This window comes from Vipera ursinii (assembly GCF_947247035.1).
Source record: "Vipera ursinii genome assembly, chromosome: 2".
NCBI lineage: Eukaryota > Metazoa > Chordata > Lepidosauria > Squamata > Viperidae > Vipera > Vipera ursinii.
In genome coordinates this window covers 200,762,105-200,776,698 of record NC_139513.1, presented here as the reverse complement: position 1 = coordinate 200,776,698, position 14,594 = coordinate 200,762,105, and the positions used below count along the sequence as shown (strand labels likewise).

At 40.2% G+C, this 14,594-nt stretch overlaps 1 protein-coding gene across 1 annotated transcript; it reads left to right on the top strand.

Annotated features, from left to right (window-relative positions):
* Positions 1 to 692: 692 nt before the first annotated feature.
* CHRNB3 (cholinergic receptor nicotinic beta 3 subunit) lies at positions 693 to 13,322 on the top strand (the record flags this gene model as incomplete). The annotated part of the gene is made up of 4 exons (XM_083353763.1): positions 693 to 734; positions 8,994 to 9,103; positions 10,319 to 11,189; positions 13,188 to 13,322. Exons 1-4 carry the CDS (start codon positions 708 to 710, stop codon positions 13,320 to 13,322), a joined length of 1,143 nt encoding a protein of 380 aa, XP_083209889.1. The 5' UTR covers positions 693 to 707.
* Between the last annotated feature and the right edge of the window lie 1,272 nt (positions 13,323 to 14,594).

Genomic DNA, 14,594 nt, shown 5'->3' with positions numbered 1-14,594 from the left:
CAGCCTCAACGCTCTTTTATCATGCGGCTATGCCCTAACCCCGCCCCTTCAGAGCAAACCGGCATCCGCCCACCTCCCCATAAAAGCCCCACCCATCACCCTGCACAGCCACCACCCACCGTGTGCGTTGCTGCGGCCCGCCGGGCCTTTCCTCCGGTAAGGCCTGTCCTTCCGCCTCCATACGCCCCCCTATCCGTCCTGGCATTGCAACTGTGTGATCCCCCCTGGGCCCACCCGAACGCCCAGCCAGAGAAGAGAGGCAGCGTGGGCATGGCCACCCCCCCGTCCGTGGCTGCCTGCGGTAGGTCAGACCTTCCGGCCACTCCTCCATCGTCTCTTACTCGTCCCGGCTCAGGCTGCGGTTGTGTTCCCCAGGGTGCTCCGTCGGTGTTGTGACTATGCCTGCTGGACAAAAAAGAAGGCTGTGTTCTTCTCTTGCAGACATCTGGTAACCCTACTTCTGAATCAAATATGTAAACAGCTGTAAAATAATTCTGTCCTCCTCCTTTTCTATCCTTATGTACAAATAGCAATCTTAGCCAAAGCATTAAAGTTTAATTATTTTACATAGGGCTCCCACTGGGAAGCAAAATACCATCAGAAAATGTAGCTGATTCTCTAGGGGGATATTTTAAAAAATAAAAACAAATGGCTTTCTCTTTTTCACCACCCCTCCCCTTTCTCAACAGGATGAAAAGAACCAGTTAATGACCACTAATGTATGGCTGAAACAGGTAAAAATAGAATGTATTATTTTATATCTGCCCCCCCCAGGACTGTTAGTAGTCAGTGAGTTTTAATGACCCTGTAAATATTCTTCAGCTGTGAGAGACAGATGTTCCAATGTGGTTTTATGAATCTATAAATCTAGCCTCACCTTAATGGGTATAAATTGGCTTGTATCACAGATACTTTGATTAAAATGCAACACAATACAGCACAACACTTTATTTGGCCAAATGTGATTAACATTTAAGGATATTGCCAATTAATGCTTTATTAAAAATGTCAGATCTAATGCATCCAATACAATATATAAATGGCTTTACCAACAGAATATTTGTAGCTGTGGGGTCCTTGGTGCTCTCTGAGCTTGGTTGTTTTCTTACAGGTGTTTTATTACCCAACTAGCGAACATAATCAATGCCAGCATAAATGGCTTGTGTTTTAATTCATGTATTTGAACGGCAATTTTTACCCTTGCATTTGCAACCCTCGTAGCAAAACCCCAAATTTTATTTTTTTTTCATTTACCAAACTTATTTGCCTCCCATTTCTCCAAAGTGACTCTAGGCAGCTTACAAACATTTAATTAAAATGTCCTTTAAAACCTTAAAACAAGAAAAAGGGATCTTAGATTTAAAATTTGGTTAAAATAAAATTGAGCAGGAAGGAGAGGAAGGGAGCCAAGTGAGCTTAGGAAGGAGGGGAGTGTTATCTCTTCCCTTAGTCACCTCCAAAGTGCCACACTCCCACTGGAGCTCCATGTCTTCAAGGCCGAATCCAGCTTATATTGCTAAGTCTGATATCTTTCCTGTAATGCATAGCCTTTGGATGAGTATCAGTGGGGTGAGGTGAGGGGGACTGAGGAAAGCAGTGTCAGATGTTCTTAAGCATGTATTCAAAGCAAGCGTTGCATAAGTAAATTAACAGGTATGAGGGCTTTGCTCAATCCATTTTCCTTCATTCAATTTTCCAGGCCTACAGGACACAAAAATTAAAATCCCTGGCCTTGCATTCTATAGAATTCTCCTCAGCAGAGACTGGGCCAGTCCTAAAGAGAAACTCTGACAAAGAGTAAGAAATTTTGCTATCCAGGAACAGAGGCAGTCAGCCATGGTCTTTTTATACTGAACTACCTTCTGCAGGAGTCTCATTTTCCTCCATTGCTCATTATCACCAAGAGCACTAATTACCAACTTCAGTGGGTATAACTTTATTTTATTTTTATTTATTATGAAATTCATTTGCCGGCCGTCTAGTATCCAACGACTCTAGGCGGCTTACAACATAAAAATATTAAAAAGCATTAAAAGTATCAATTCTAAAATAACAAAGCAGATAAAATCATTAACACAAGATGGCAATGGAGCGAGCCAGACACATGGGGGGGCGGGATGGTGGGATTACATTTTAATTAGTCAACCACCTCCAGTGGATCATATCTGCTATGGTCTTTCCTGTATAGATATATATAGCTTTCCTGAATAGGGATAGCGTAGTAGTGATTTATGTGTGTGCTTTACATTTAGGCTGCTGTGATGCATTTCAAGTGGGACTACCCTTGCAGTTGATCCAGAAGCTTCAGCTGGTCCAGAATATGGTGGCTGAGTGGGTCTCTCACTGTTTTTTTATTTATTTTTTATTTTAATTCCATTTATATCCTGCCCTTCTCCGAAGACTCAGGGCGGCTTACAAGCTTAGCAGTAGCTAAGCTTGTAGCTACAGTTCACTATGTCATGTTAATAGGCCCTGAGCCAAATTCAGGATTCCAATTTTGATATATGAGGCCTAAACAACCTGGTAGACCACCTTTGCTATGACAAACCTGACTAAAGTGTACAATTTCTAGAGGAGTCATTGCACCCCAATGCTTTTGCATTGTTTTTCTCCCTTATTCTAGTGAATGTCACAGGTCTTGCTTGCCTGTTCTTTCTATCTCTTTTTAATGCATATGTTTTTATATAAATTCACTGTAAGACTGTTATTGCATTTAGTCATTTTAATTGTGTTGTTTATATATGGTGTCAAGATAATTACATGAGATATAAAAATGAGTCCTTCATCTCTCCTTCTAGCTCAGTAGGATAAACAGCAACACTGCTATCTTATATATAAAATGTCCTCTTTGGATTTTCCCTTATGAAGTGCATTTGTGCGTTTTATTTAAGTTACTCAACAGTTACAAAAGAGGACATGTGGCTTGCACAAGTGACATTCAGGAAAGGGAATTAGACTGTTTCATTAAATATAAACCCACATCAGCCTTATTGCTGTTGTCCTTGCGTATGCAAACTGGAGCAGCCTTTGAGCAACATCACACAACAGGGATATTGCATAGTTAATACATCAGTGAAATTTTACTTTTAAAACCTCCATGGAGAATTAGCTATAATTGTAATGCTCGCTTCTGCTGATGTTGCAACCAGAATGAGTCAGCACCTCCAACAATCAGACAATTAACCAACTCGTATCTTCTGAATTGCTGGTGCCCAGGTGCCCTCTACTAGCATACGAGAGAAGGTTGGAGCTTGGGGACTGGGAAGGTGAAAACCTATAGGACTGTTTCCTTTTTTCATATATATCTGCCTGACTTTCTGGCTATAGGTGTGTGGAGCTTGGATGACTCACAGTGACTTTGGATTGAGGCTGAACTTTCTCTCAGTCACACAGTACAAAGACAAACAGACTTAGTAGGTTCTGGTACATATATTGAAATATATTTCTACAATTCAGGTTTCCTTAAGCTGATTTTTTCCCCCAAATGTGAGACTGCAACTGCAATAATTATACTAAGAAGATTGCTATCTGCTGTTCTGTGTCTCCCTTGGACATACTTTCTATCTCATGATGATGATAACTTTATTGTCACTTTGAATGTACACCAATCGGCATACATCAAAATGAAATTTCGTTGCATACAGCTCTCAAAGGGTCACCACCTCCGATATATACTCCTTGTTCGTGGCCTGCTCAAATTTCACATTGTCCATTTTAGTCTCTAGGGAGTGAACGATGGCAAACAGGACAGATGGAAATGGGGCTCCATGTGGATTAGCCCTCAAATTCGCTTGTATTACGACAACCTCGCCTTCTTTCCTTTTTCTGATCCTGACTCTTCCACCTTTTCCTTAAAGAGGCCTTGCTTCTTTTCACCCCTGGAGCACGCTGCCGCCGCCACCAACTCCTCCAAAAGCCTCTCTCTCTTCCTCTGGGCCTGCCGACAGCCTCATCCAGTTCCTTCGCTCCATAAGCTCCAGGTCCTCTCCTCCTCTGCCTCCTCTGGAAACAGCCCTGATTTGCAATAGAATCCATCACTGGGCCAGCAGTCAGATCTTGCTGCTGGCAGAACAAATTCAAACAGCGCCAACGACTTTTAATGGTCTCACCAACAGTTCCAAAACAACTAGAAACTCGCCAGGCCAGCAAAGATTATCGGTCGTATGTCGTATGTTACCTTAGTTCCACCATGTTGCTCAAACACATTAAAATCTTCCTGATCATGTGGCCTATAGCCCTTACTATCCCTCCCAAAACTATTCGCCTTCAAGAGCCAATGCAGCCGCAGCCATTCCAGGCGCCGCCATCTTAGAATGCTCATCTCAGCAGTGTCTAAAATTATGGCTGACTACTTCCATGGGAACTTGGTACTCAGAAGAGTGGTCTTTAAAGGACCTGATTACACATGGAGTGGGCCAGACTAGAGCAAAAAGTGGATGGGGTAACCCTCCCTCCCTCCCACAGCTTTTTTCTTCTCCCCGCAGCAAGCATCAGGGAGCTGACAAGTAGCCTTTCCTAGAGATTTGAATTTATTAATTGCAAAAAGCATTAGAAGCAAGCATGAAATAAACCAATGGGTGCATGTGACTCTAAAGCCCCAAGTTTTACAACCCAGTCTTTGATTAAAAAATGTGAATGACCTTGCTTAAGTCACATAGGGGAAAAAACCCCAAACAGTTTTGGAGAAGCCAGCATAATGAAAAGTAATGAGAAAAATTAAATCTGCATCATTTACTTCCAGTATATAATTGATTATTAATATCGGAAGCACATAAGCTTCAGAAAGGGTGAATAATTTCTCAGCACATTACACCACTTAATTAGAGAAAATAGGAGGAAATAAAGAGACTGAGTTAATGTACTAGAAATTAAGCATTGCAGAGACCTGATGATGGAAGCAGCCTTTTGAACAGGGAAGGAGTGATGCTTACCTCATTTACAATTTCATCATCCCAAATTTTCCCATGGTGGCCCATCTCCACAGACGACTTGGCCAAAAATTAACAAGTGGGAGAAATAGCAGCATATGTTGGATACTTTGGGACGTAGTCCAATTCTGTGCATATTTAGTTTGAAGTACTTCTTTTCACTCCTTGGGATTAGCCCGGAATATGCCTATTATTTTCTGTGGAATGCATCCAAGAGAGCTGTGAACATTTAGCATCTAACATCAAAATGCATTATGCAGGTCAGAAGTGTGTAACTTCTATTGGCTTGGGGACCAGATGGTGTTTTGGATGGCAAGTCAAGTGTCCCCTCCCCTCCTTCAGAGTAACCCATTTTGTATTTTATTGTAGAATCTATTTTTTGTTTTTTAGTTGATTATGCTATTAGGGTTGTAATAGCGCTATTCAAAAAAAAACCTTTTAGCACTGATGGGAGAAAAACAGATTGCAAAGGGAGAGAGTGTGAGCTGTAGAGTAATATATATAGAGAGATGCATTTTGAAGGTTGGAGGAAGGTTACAGGAGAAAAGTAGAAAAGGAAGACAGAGAAGCCACAGAGGAAAATGTAGTGAGGAAGGCAGGTTGAGAAGAATCATAGCTGGTGGGGTATTGGGGAAGATATGCAAGGAAAGGAGTGCAAGAAATGCAGTCCAGATAGTACAAAGGGGGAAGAACAACCAGGGGTGTTAGGACCCAGGGGCAAAAGACAACTATGGAGAAGATGAGAAGCCATGAACAAAAACCCACAGGCCACAATTTTTCCTCTGATGTAAATCATGCAAACGGATGACGTATAAATGACGCAAAGGGGCTGGTTATTTGGAAAAAAAACATACAGAATGGAAGAATTTGGAGGAATTCCATTTTGTAAAAACTGTCTAAATTCTCTGCAAGAAGAAGCTTTCATTGCTAATATTGATTTTAGTCAGCACTCTCATTCTTCTGGCTTTTGCATTACCAACAAGGCAATAAAAAAATCTTTATAAATAATAAATAAAAGTGGAGAGTTTTTTCTTTATTACTGTAAGAATGACTCCGTTCTGAGATGCAGCAGTTACGCAGTGCAGTGTGAAGTCCACAGAAGTAGGACGAGGCAAGAGAAAAAAAAATGATGTGGGTTTTATCAATATCTTAAGTCTGTAAAAAATCAGCATGGGAGCTTTTACATGGCATAAGAAGAATGGACACCTACCGATGTCTCGAGACCAAGTAATTTTAAGAGGCTAAATAGAAGAGGCCAGGGTTTCATTTTGCTTTTGTTAAAATGTCAATCCTGATATGTTATGTTGACTTATGTATTTCCTACCTCCCCCACTCCCCCCCTGCATCCACTGCCCCAAAGATTATTCAGAACTTTCTTCCCCTTCGTGAAGTTTTATGTTGTACAGTTTGTGAAGACAGCTAAAATTGATGCTGTTACATTTTCAAAGGTCACAATTTTCTCCCTAGGCTACTCTTTGCATCAAAAACAAAAACAGCCACCAGGTGTGTAGCTGTATGATGTCTTGACCCACAGCAACTCTGGCATTTTTTTATAGTCTTGTGACTACAATGCCTCAAACTGAAACAATTTGGTGGCTGGCCAACATGGCTATATTCCAGCCAAAAATCTGGAGGCAGAGGTGGGAAAGAGAGAAGTATTGCAATATTCACTGGGAAATGATAAAGATTTGGTAGGCTTTATCTTCTTTTGAAATTGAAAGTGTTCAAATGTCCAACTGTTTGTCTCTCATACTTGTACCTTTAGGCTCTTCGCCCAGAACACTGGAAGATAGGCAGTGTTTTATTTGTTTCTGAGCTGATGGATAAAATCATACTATTATATATTATTTTGACATCATCACATTTATAAAAAGTAGAAACCTAGGTCGTAACCCTGTTGAAGGCAGCGGTGCTGTGTTGGCTCTGATGAGAAGTCTGTTGTTCAGGGCTAAAATATATTCTAGGCAAGCTCTAGACCAGATTGTATGAAGGGGAAACCTGCCTGTGAAGCTGGCCTTATTAATCATTCAGTTGATCAGTTGCTAAATAAGAAAAATTACCTGGACAATCTACAGAGTACAAATACAGGTTAAAAATTGCAATGTCCTTAACGCAACTGAAGCAATAGCAAGTTAAACAACGAGGAAATGAAAGCAAATCATTTTAAAACATTGCATGAATAATGTAATACTTATTGACTGAACTAGTGGCATGCAATTAACTGCAAATAACTAAATATACTGGGAAAGAATATTTAATTTAATTTAATTTAATTTAATTTATTAATATTTCTATACCGCCCTTCTCCCGAAGGACTCAGGGCGGTGTACAGGGCAAGAATAAAACACAGAAATACAAAAGATAAAAAGTAATTAAATACATGCCCAATTAAAAAATACAGTTAAAACATACTAAAAACCCCAATAAAAATAATAAAAACCCCACCAATCCCCCCTCAGGCCAGGCTGGCTTGCTCGAACAAGTATGTTTTTAGATCACGGCGAAAGGAGCGAAGATCGGGCGCCGTCCGGAGCTCAACCGGTAACTGGTTCCATAGCTCCGGGGCGCCCACAGAGAAGGATCTCCCCCTGGGGGCCACCAGTCGACATTCTCTGACCGGTGGCACCCTGAGGAGGCCCTCTCTGTGGGAACGCACAGGGCGGAGGGAAGTAGACGCCGGCAGCAGGTGCTCCCTAAGGTACTCCGGACCCCTGCCATGTAGGGCTTTAAACACCATTACTAGTACCTTGAATCTCACCCGGAAGACAACTGGTAACCAATGCAGCTCACGGAGCAGAGGTGTGACATGGGAGTATCGGGAGACTCCCAACACAACTCTCGTGGCTGCATTCTGTACCAGTTGTAGCCTCCGGGTGGTCCTCAAGGGAAGCCCCATGTAGACAGCGTTGCAGTAGTCTAGACGAGAGGTCACGAGTGCGTGAGTGACCGTGCATAAATCATCCCGGCTTAGATAGGGCCGCAACTGGCGCAAGCCTGGCTAAATAAACATGGTAATCCCTGAGATATCCTAAAGTTTTAAAAACCTGGGAAAATCAAGTTGCACAGTAAGGACATCTGACTTTGAGGAGGATATCCCAAGTCAATGGTACATTTTTGGAAAGGTCTGGAAGTTGAATCATGTCAATTGAACTTCTTTTCTTTTTGGTTTCAATATTTTGCTGTTTCTCCAAGTAGTTTCTTCAGTCTTCAGAAACTTTCAGAAGTCCATTTGCTATGACTCAACTTCCAGACACCTCTACCTTGATGACTGAAAATCTTCATCGGCATTATTGGAAAGGGGTATTTCCACTTATTTAAAGTCCAATTTGTTGAACAAGCTTTTTTTTATTCAACACACTAAACCAAAACTAAACACGATACATTATAGTTGATTGATAGATATGAATCCTGACATTATATCCATATCCAGAAGAAACGTTTACATCAGACATGTCAAACACAAGGCCCGGGGGCCGGATGTGGCCCGCGAAGTGGTTTCATGTGGCCCACGAAGCCATCCTGGAAACAGTGAGGGAACGGCCCCCACTGCCTTGGCCCTGGCCCAGAGACCCTCCTTTTGCCAGAGACCCTCAGATCTGTCCCACTCCTGCCCAGGCCCCATAGGCACCCTTGATGTGAAGAATGTAGAGCTGGCCACGCCCACCCAGTAGGCCATATGCACTCTAGCCACGCCCACCCAGTAGGCTACGCCCACCCTGGCCACACCCACCTGGCCCCTTGAGGGCAACCACAATGCTGATGCGGCCCTCAATGAAATTGAGTTTGACACCCCTGGTTTACATTAAGCATTGATTCAGCAGGCTAGCAATTACACATTGACCTAAAAAATGACTACGATAATATCAGGCTGTCTAGATGTTACTTAAACTTTCAACAGCATCATCCAGTATTTCAAAGAGCAGGAAATTATGGAAATTGTGGTCCAGCAATATCTGGAAAGCCACTTAGAGATTGATAAGTTTCTCCAATGTTATTCTCAGCTAGTCATGATTACTTAATTGAGAAACTGAAATGGAAAGCTGTCATTTTTGCTGTTAACTGCAGGAATGGATCGACCATAAATTGTGCTGGAATCCTGAAGATTATGGCGGTATCACTGCAATTCGGGTTCCATCCGAATCCCTCTGGCTCCCAGATATTGTTTTATTTGAAAAGTGAGTAGAGGGATTCTAATGCAGTGAGGGGTGGCCAGCTGTCCTACTTTCTCAAAGATAATCCTCTGTTTTAGAGGGATCTCTTATTAGAAGGGCTATTCAGTCAGTATCACGGGTAAAGTTGATGATATACAACAACCATAAAGACTTGCACAGCAACTTAAATATAAATCTGTGGGGATTTTGTTGTTGTCATTTGTAGTGGTTTTCTATTTGCCCCTGAATTTCTTTGGCCTACTTGAAATTTACCTAAGAAAGTTTTCTCAAGTGCTTATAGACAGAGTCCACGCGCTTCAGCCTCACTTCCAAAACATTCGTGCAATTCAGGCTGTATCAGCACTTTCTTGAAATATTTAAATATACTTCCTAATTAATATAAGGAATAATTTAAATTGATCAAAAGCAATGGATTAGACCACATATTTTGTTGACTGAGAAGGTATTTTCAGGTAACATTGGTTGCTGTAATCCTTACAGTCCAAAGATGAGGAAAGTGGTCCAACCTTAGAGGGAAAGATCTGATCCCACAACATTCTTCCTAGGTGTCTTAGAGCCAGGTGGTCCTGTCTTATCTGAGCTCAGAGCACTGAAACGGATAAAGGAAAAATATATTCCATGGGCATATCAGGAAAAGCTTGGATCTTCAGGAACTGGGGTCGGGGGAAGGGGATAGTAAATGCAATTTTCTTACTATTGAAGCCATCAAAACAAATTGAAAGCCATGCTTAAGATGTGAGGGTGGCGGCACGTACAAGGGCACGGCTATGATAAAGGTTGTTTTTCATGTATATCTCCTTTCCTTCCTCATCTCACTCAGGATTGCTACCTACTAGAATTAAATATTACAGGTATAATGTGAAGCATGATGACTGACAATCTAGTCTAAGGAAACCTGATTGTGGGACTTCTCCCAGGCTAGTAAGTCAAGAAAGCATTCTAAAAAACCCCTCACATTTGAGTCTATGTTTTGCCGTAAGGAACAACTCTCCTAAATCTTTTTAAGTTTTATTTCTGAGGTCTGGCTTGTAGGCAGGCAGTGACCTCCACAAATGTGAACTTACAAGAAATAGTATGCTTTCAAAACAAGGAGAAAGAATTGGGAATTGGGCTACCATTAAAACTGCAATAGGAAGCAAACCTGACACAGGAGGTTAAAAAATGAATAAGTAGCATGATCTGTAATTTAAGAACAGTTTTCTCCTCTATCTTTTCTAGTGCTGATGGGCGCTTTGAAGGTTCATTAATGACAAAAGCAATAATTAAGTACAATGGGATAGTAGTGTGGAGACCTCCAGCCAGTTATAAAAGTTCCTGCACGATGGATGTGACCTTCTTCCCATTTGACAGGCAGAATTGCTCCATGAAATTTGGATCATGGACCTATGATGGCAGCATGGTTGACCTGATCCTAGTGGACGAAAATGTGGATAGGACAGACTTTTTTGATAATGGGGAATGGGAAATCCTAAATGCTAAAGGAATGAAAGGAAGCCGAAAAGACGGATTATATTCCTACCCATTCATCACCTATTCCTTTGTTTTAAGACGCCTCCCACTGTTCTACACACTTTTCTTAATAATCCCATGCCTAGGACTATCTTTTTTAACTGTGCTTGTTTTTTATTTGCCTTCGGATGAGGGGGAGAAACTATCACTCTCGACCTCCGTTTTAGTTTCGCTGACGGTGTTTCTCCTGGTCATCGAAGAAATCATCCCCTCTTCCTCCAAAGTCATACCCTTGATTGGCGAGTACTTGTTGTTCATCATGATTTTTGTCACGCTGTCGATCATTGTGACAATTTTTGTGATTAACGTGCACCATCGCTCCTCGGCCACCTACCATCCCATGGCTCCCTGGGTGAGAAGACTTTTCCTTCAGAAACTGCCCAGGCTGCTCTTCATGAAAGGACACGTAGATCGCTGTGCCTTTGCTGATCCTGAAGGAACTCTAAAACCAAAGCTGAGAAAGTATAAACACAAACAATTGAAAGATGGAGAAAAGGTGGTGGTTGCCTTCTTGGAAAAAACTGCCGATTCCATTAGATATATCTCCAGGCATGTCAAAAAGGAGCACTTCATTAGGCAGGTAAGTTAGGAATCAAGAGTGAGCTGATGTCATTTTTTCATCTTCTTCGTATCTCTTGATTCTCACAGCATTGTCTTAGGTCTAAAGATATTTACGCATGTAATAGGCTGTATTCTCATCTTTCTCACCTTCTAATTTCTCATATTTTTTCTTCTCATTCCTACTACCTTCTCCTGTTGGTATCTTACGATTTATCACTTATTGTTTGTATCTTATGATTGATTGTAACTATGATTTTTGATCTATGGCCTATCGTTTTGTTGCTTGTATGTACACTGAGAGCTTATGCACTGGAGACAAATTCCTTGTGTGTCCAATCACGCTTAGCCAATAAAGAATTTTATTCTATTCTTCTTTTAAGGTTACAGAAGAACTTAAACCTGTATTTTTAAACCAATCATCAGGTCATAGCAAACCTGGAAAAAAGTAATCCTGAAAAAGCTCTTCTTACATTTGTAAATATAGAATACCTTGCAAAACTGGGCCAGGATTCTCCTAATCCAGCATTGGCCAAGTTTTAGAGCAAGAAAAAGTAATCCCTGACCATTGGCAATGATGGCTGGGACTTGGAAAGTTGCAGACCCTGTCAACTTCCTTATCTTTGATAATCCACTAAAAATTGACTAGTGTTCATCAAAGAAACATGTTTTACTCTCTGTTCACCTTGTGTAAAATTAAAAGAAATAATTGTGCTTGGCATTTTAAAAGAGAATGAAGTTAGTTGAAGATTGATTAACGTTAGACTTAATTTTAGTCTGATGCATGCATATACCTATTATAAATTATTAGGTCCCACCATAAATACATTCCAGGTTTCTGTATATATTTTCTGCTCTAACTGACAATACCACTTATCACTGTTTATCTGGGAAACAGAATTAGATAATTAATTTACCTAACTGATGAATTCTATTGGTTATGTAACATTCCCTAAATGAACTGACTGTCACCTTATTTTGCTAAAGTTTTTTTTTAAGTTCTACTTCACAGAACATGAAAGAATATAATGAATACAAATTCAGATCTACTTTTTAGGTAGACAATCAGTGGACCGCTAAGCCTAGAAATCTGTCTTCACCATTGGGCTTGCTTCAGATGCCATTTCATGCTGCCCACTGAGTGCCAGTACTATGGCCAGACCGTAGCTAGGCAATGCCCACACCATAGTATAGTATAATACAGTTGCTAGCTGAGCCACACATTGAGGCCAGTAGGCACACAATGACAATAAACAGGTTTCATCAGTGTCTAGACTGGAGACTAGCCCAACCACCTTAACAGTGTTACCATGAGTTCCATCAATAGAGATAAGATAAAAAAATAATATAAGAAATGGGCTATTTCTTGAGAATGAGCAGCTCACTAGTGATTACCTATAAGCAGATTTAATTTGCTTTTGGTTTGTCCATGCTGCAATCCTATATATATACATATTATTTTTCCAATGCAGCCGACCAAGCAGACCCAGCATATATATATAATTTTGCATAACTTTTATTAGAACCATGCCCAATATTCACTATCCCTTAAAGATAGCATCAATGTTTATTGAACAATAGGTTTACACCACATCTGAAGGTGGCCTCCACCTAAAGCCATGTATGGTCTGCTGTGTGTTCCACAGGTTTATCAAGCATAAATTGATATGATGGAATGTAAACTTGGCTCTGGGAATGGTGAAGAGTTGAATGGCCCATTAAAGCTGGGAGAGGTTCAGAACAGGCCACTCAGTCCTAGGAAAGAAGAAAGTACAAGATAAAAACCCAGAGTAACTCCATCTGATTGTTTTTAGGGGGTGGGTGGTACTGTATAAGATATAGTAGACAGAAATTCTAACAGATTCTAAAAAAAAATCCTATAAAAATAAAGATCATTCCTAAAATCTCTGTTTCCGGGCCTTGCCTTCATTGAATGCTGAAAGTTGAGTATATTTAAAAGCATTACTTCAGTTGTATAAAATAAGCATTGAACTCACAACTCATTTTTTGCTTCTCCTAGGTAGTGCAAGACTGGAAGTTTGTAGCTCAGGTTCTTGACCGGATCTTCCTGTGGCTATTTTTGGTGGTGTCTGTGATCGGGTCTGTTCTTATATTTACTCCTGCTTTGGAGATGTGGTTACACAGCGGTTTGTAGAAATAAAATCGGTCATGTAAGAATCACCTGGAGGAAGAAAAACAAAAGATCAAGAAGCCTGGTTAGGTAACATTCAGCGTGCAGAGAATCAACAGGAATGTTAGTGACATCAAACTATGCTGGGCAGATTCAGATTAAGTTTTAGATAAAATCTTTTAGCTACTAAGATCATGAGATGGGTGTGGATTGCACAAATAACTACTTTCACCTTTATTTATTGTATTTATAGGCATTTATCTGTTTACCAAAATGCTATAGACAACAGATAAGAATATAAATATAAGAATATAAGAGCATTATGTACTGTATGTTCATCACCTTGAGTTACTTATAAAGTAAGAAGGGCAGGATAAACTGAAATCTAATAAATAAAATCAGTATTTCAGCATAAGAAACCTAGATTATTTCTTGTTTTAGTTTACATGACAGATGTTGCATGTTGTTGAACTTTAGTTCTCATCAGCTCAAAGCAATGAGGATGAGAGTAATAGTTCAGTTTAAACTGTAATAGCTTTTCCCCAAATAATCTTTGGAATCTCAAAGAACATTCCATGAGTTGTTTCCTGATCCTTTATTGGAAGTTTTCCAAACTCTACTCTGACCTACCCCCTCCTTCATGCTTCCAAATTTTGGGTACATGTGCAAAGGAGGGAAATTGATGTGTGACTGAATTTCCAGTTTCCCAGTAGACAGATGTAACTAAACACTTTGTTTTAAAAAGTCCCCCATTTTTTTTAAAAAAAAATGCTAAATAGGTCCACAACAATCATCAGGAAAGATTTATCTAATTAGATTTTCAATTTATTCAGCCATATCTAATAGTCAATTTTCAGAATTCACTTTCCAATATTACACTGACACCAACTCTCATTGGAAAGGTGACAATTTATTGCACTGATTTTTTTTTAAAAAAGATATTTGTGCATAAGCTTTATAAAAAGGAAATGTTATAAGCACAGATTTTATATTTTCACACATTAGAGATATATAAAGCATTAATAAAAACTGAATGTATGCGTATAAATGTGATGAGCAGCAATGTCCCAATACATTTGTTTTTGAATTGACCTTGAGGACATAATCTTTTTCCAGCAGAACCTGTTCAATTTTTGCCTTCCCGAAAGCATCATTTGTATACCTCCTTGCTGTGGAAAGCAGGGAGGAAAAACAGATACTATTTAAATTAACAGGCTTTGCTCCTGCTCACCCTGCTAATACATTTTGTGAAGCTTACAGACCAGTGTTTCTCTATCTCAGCCACTTTAAGCTGTC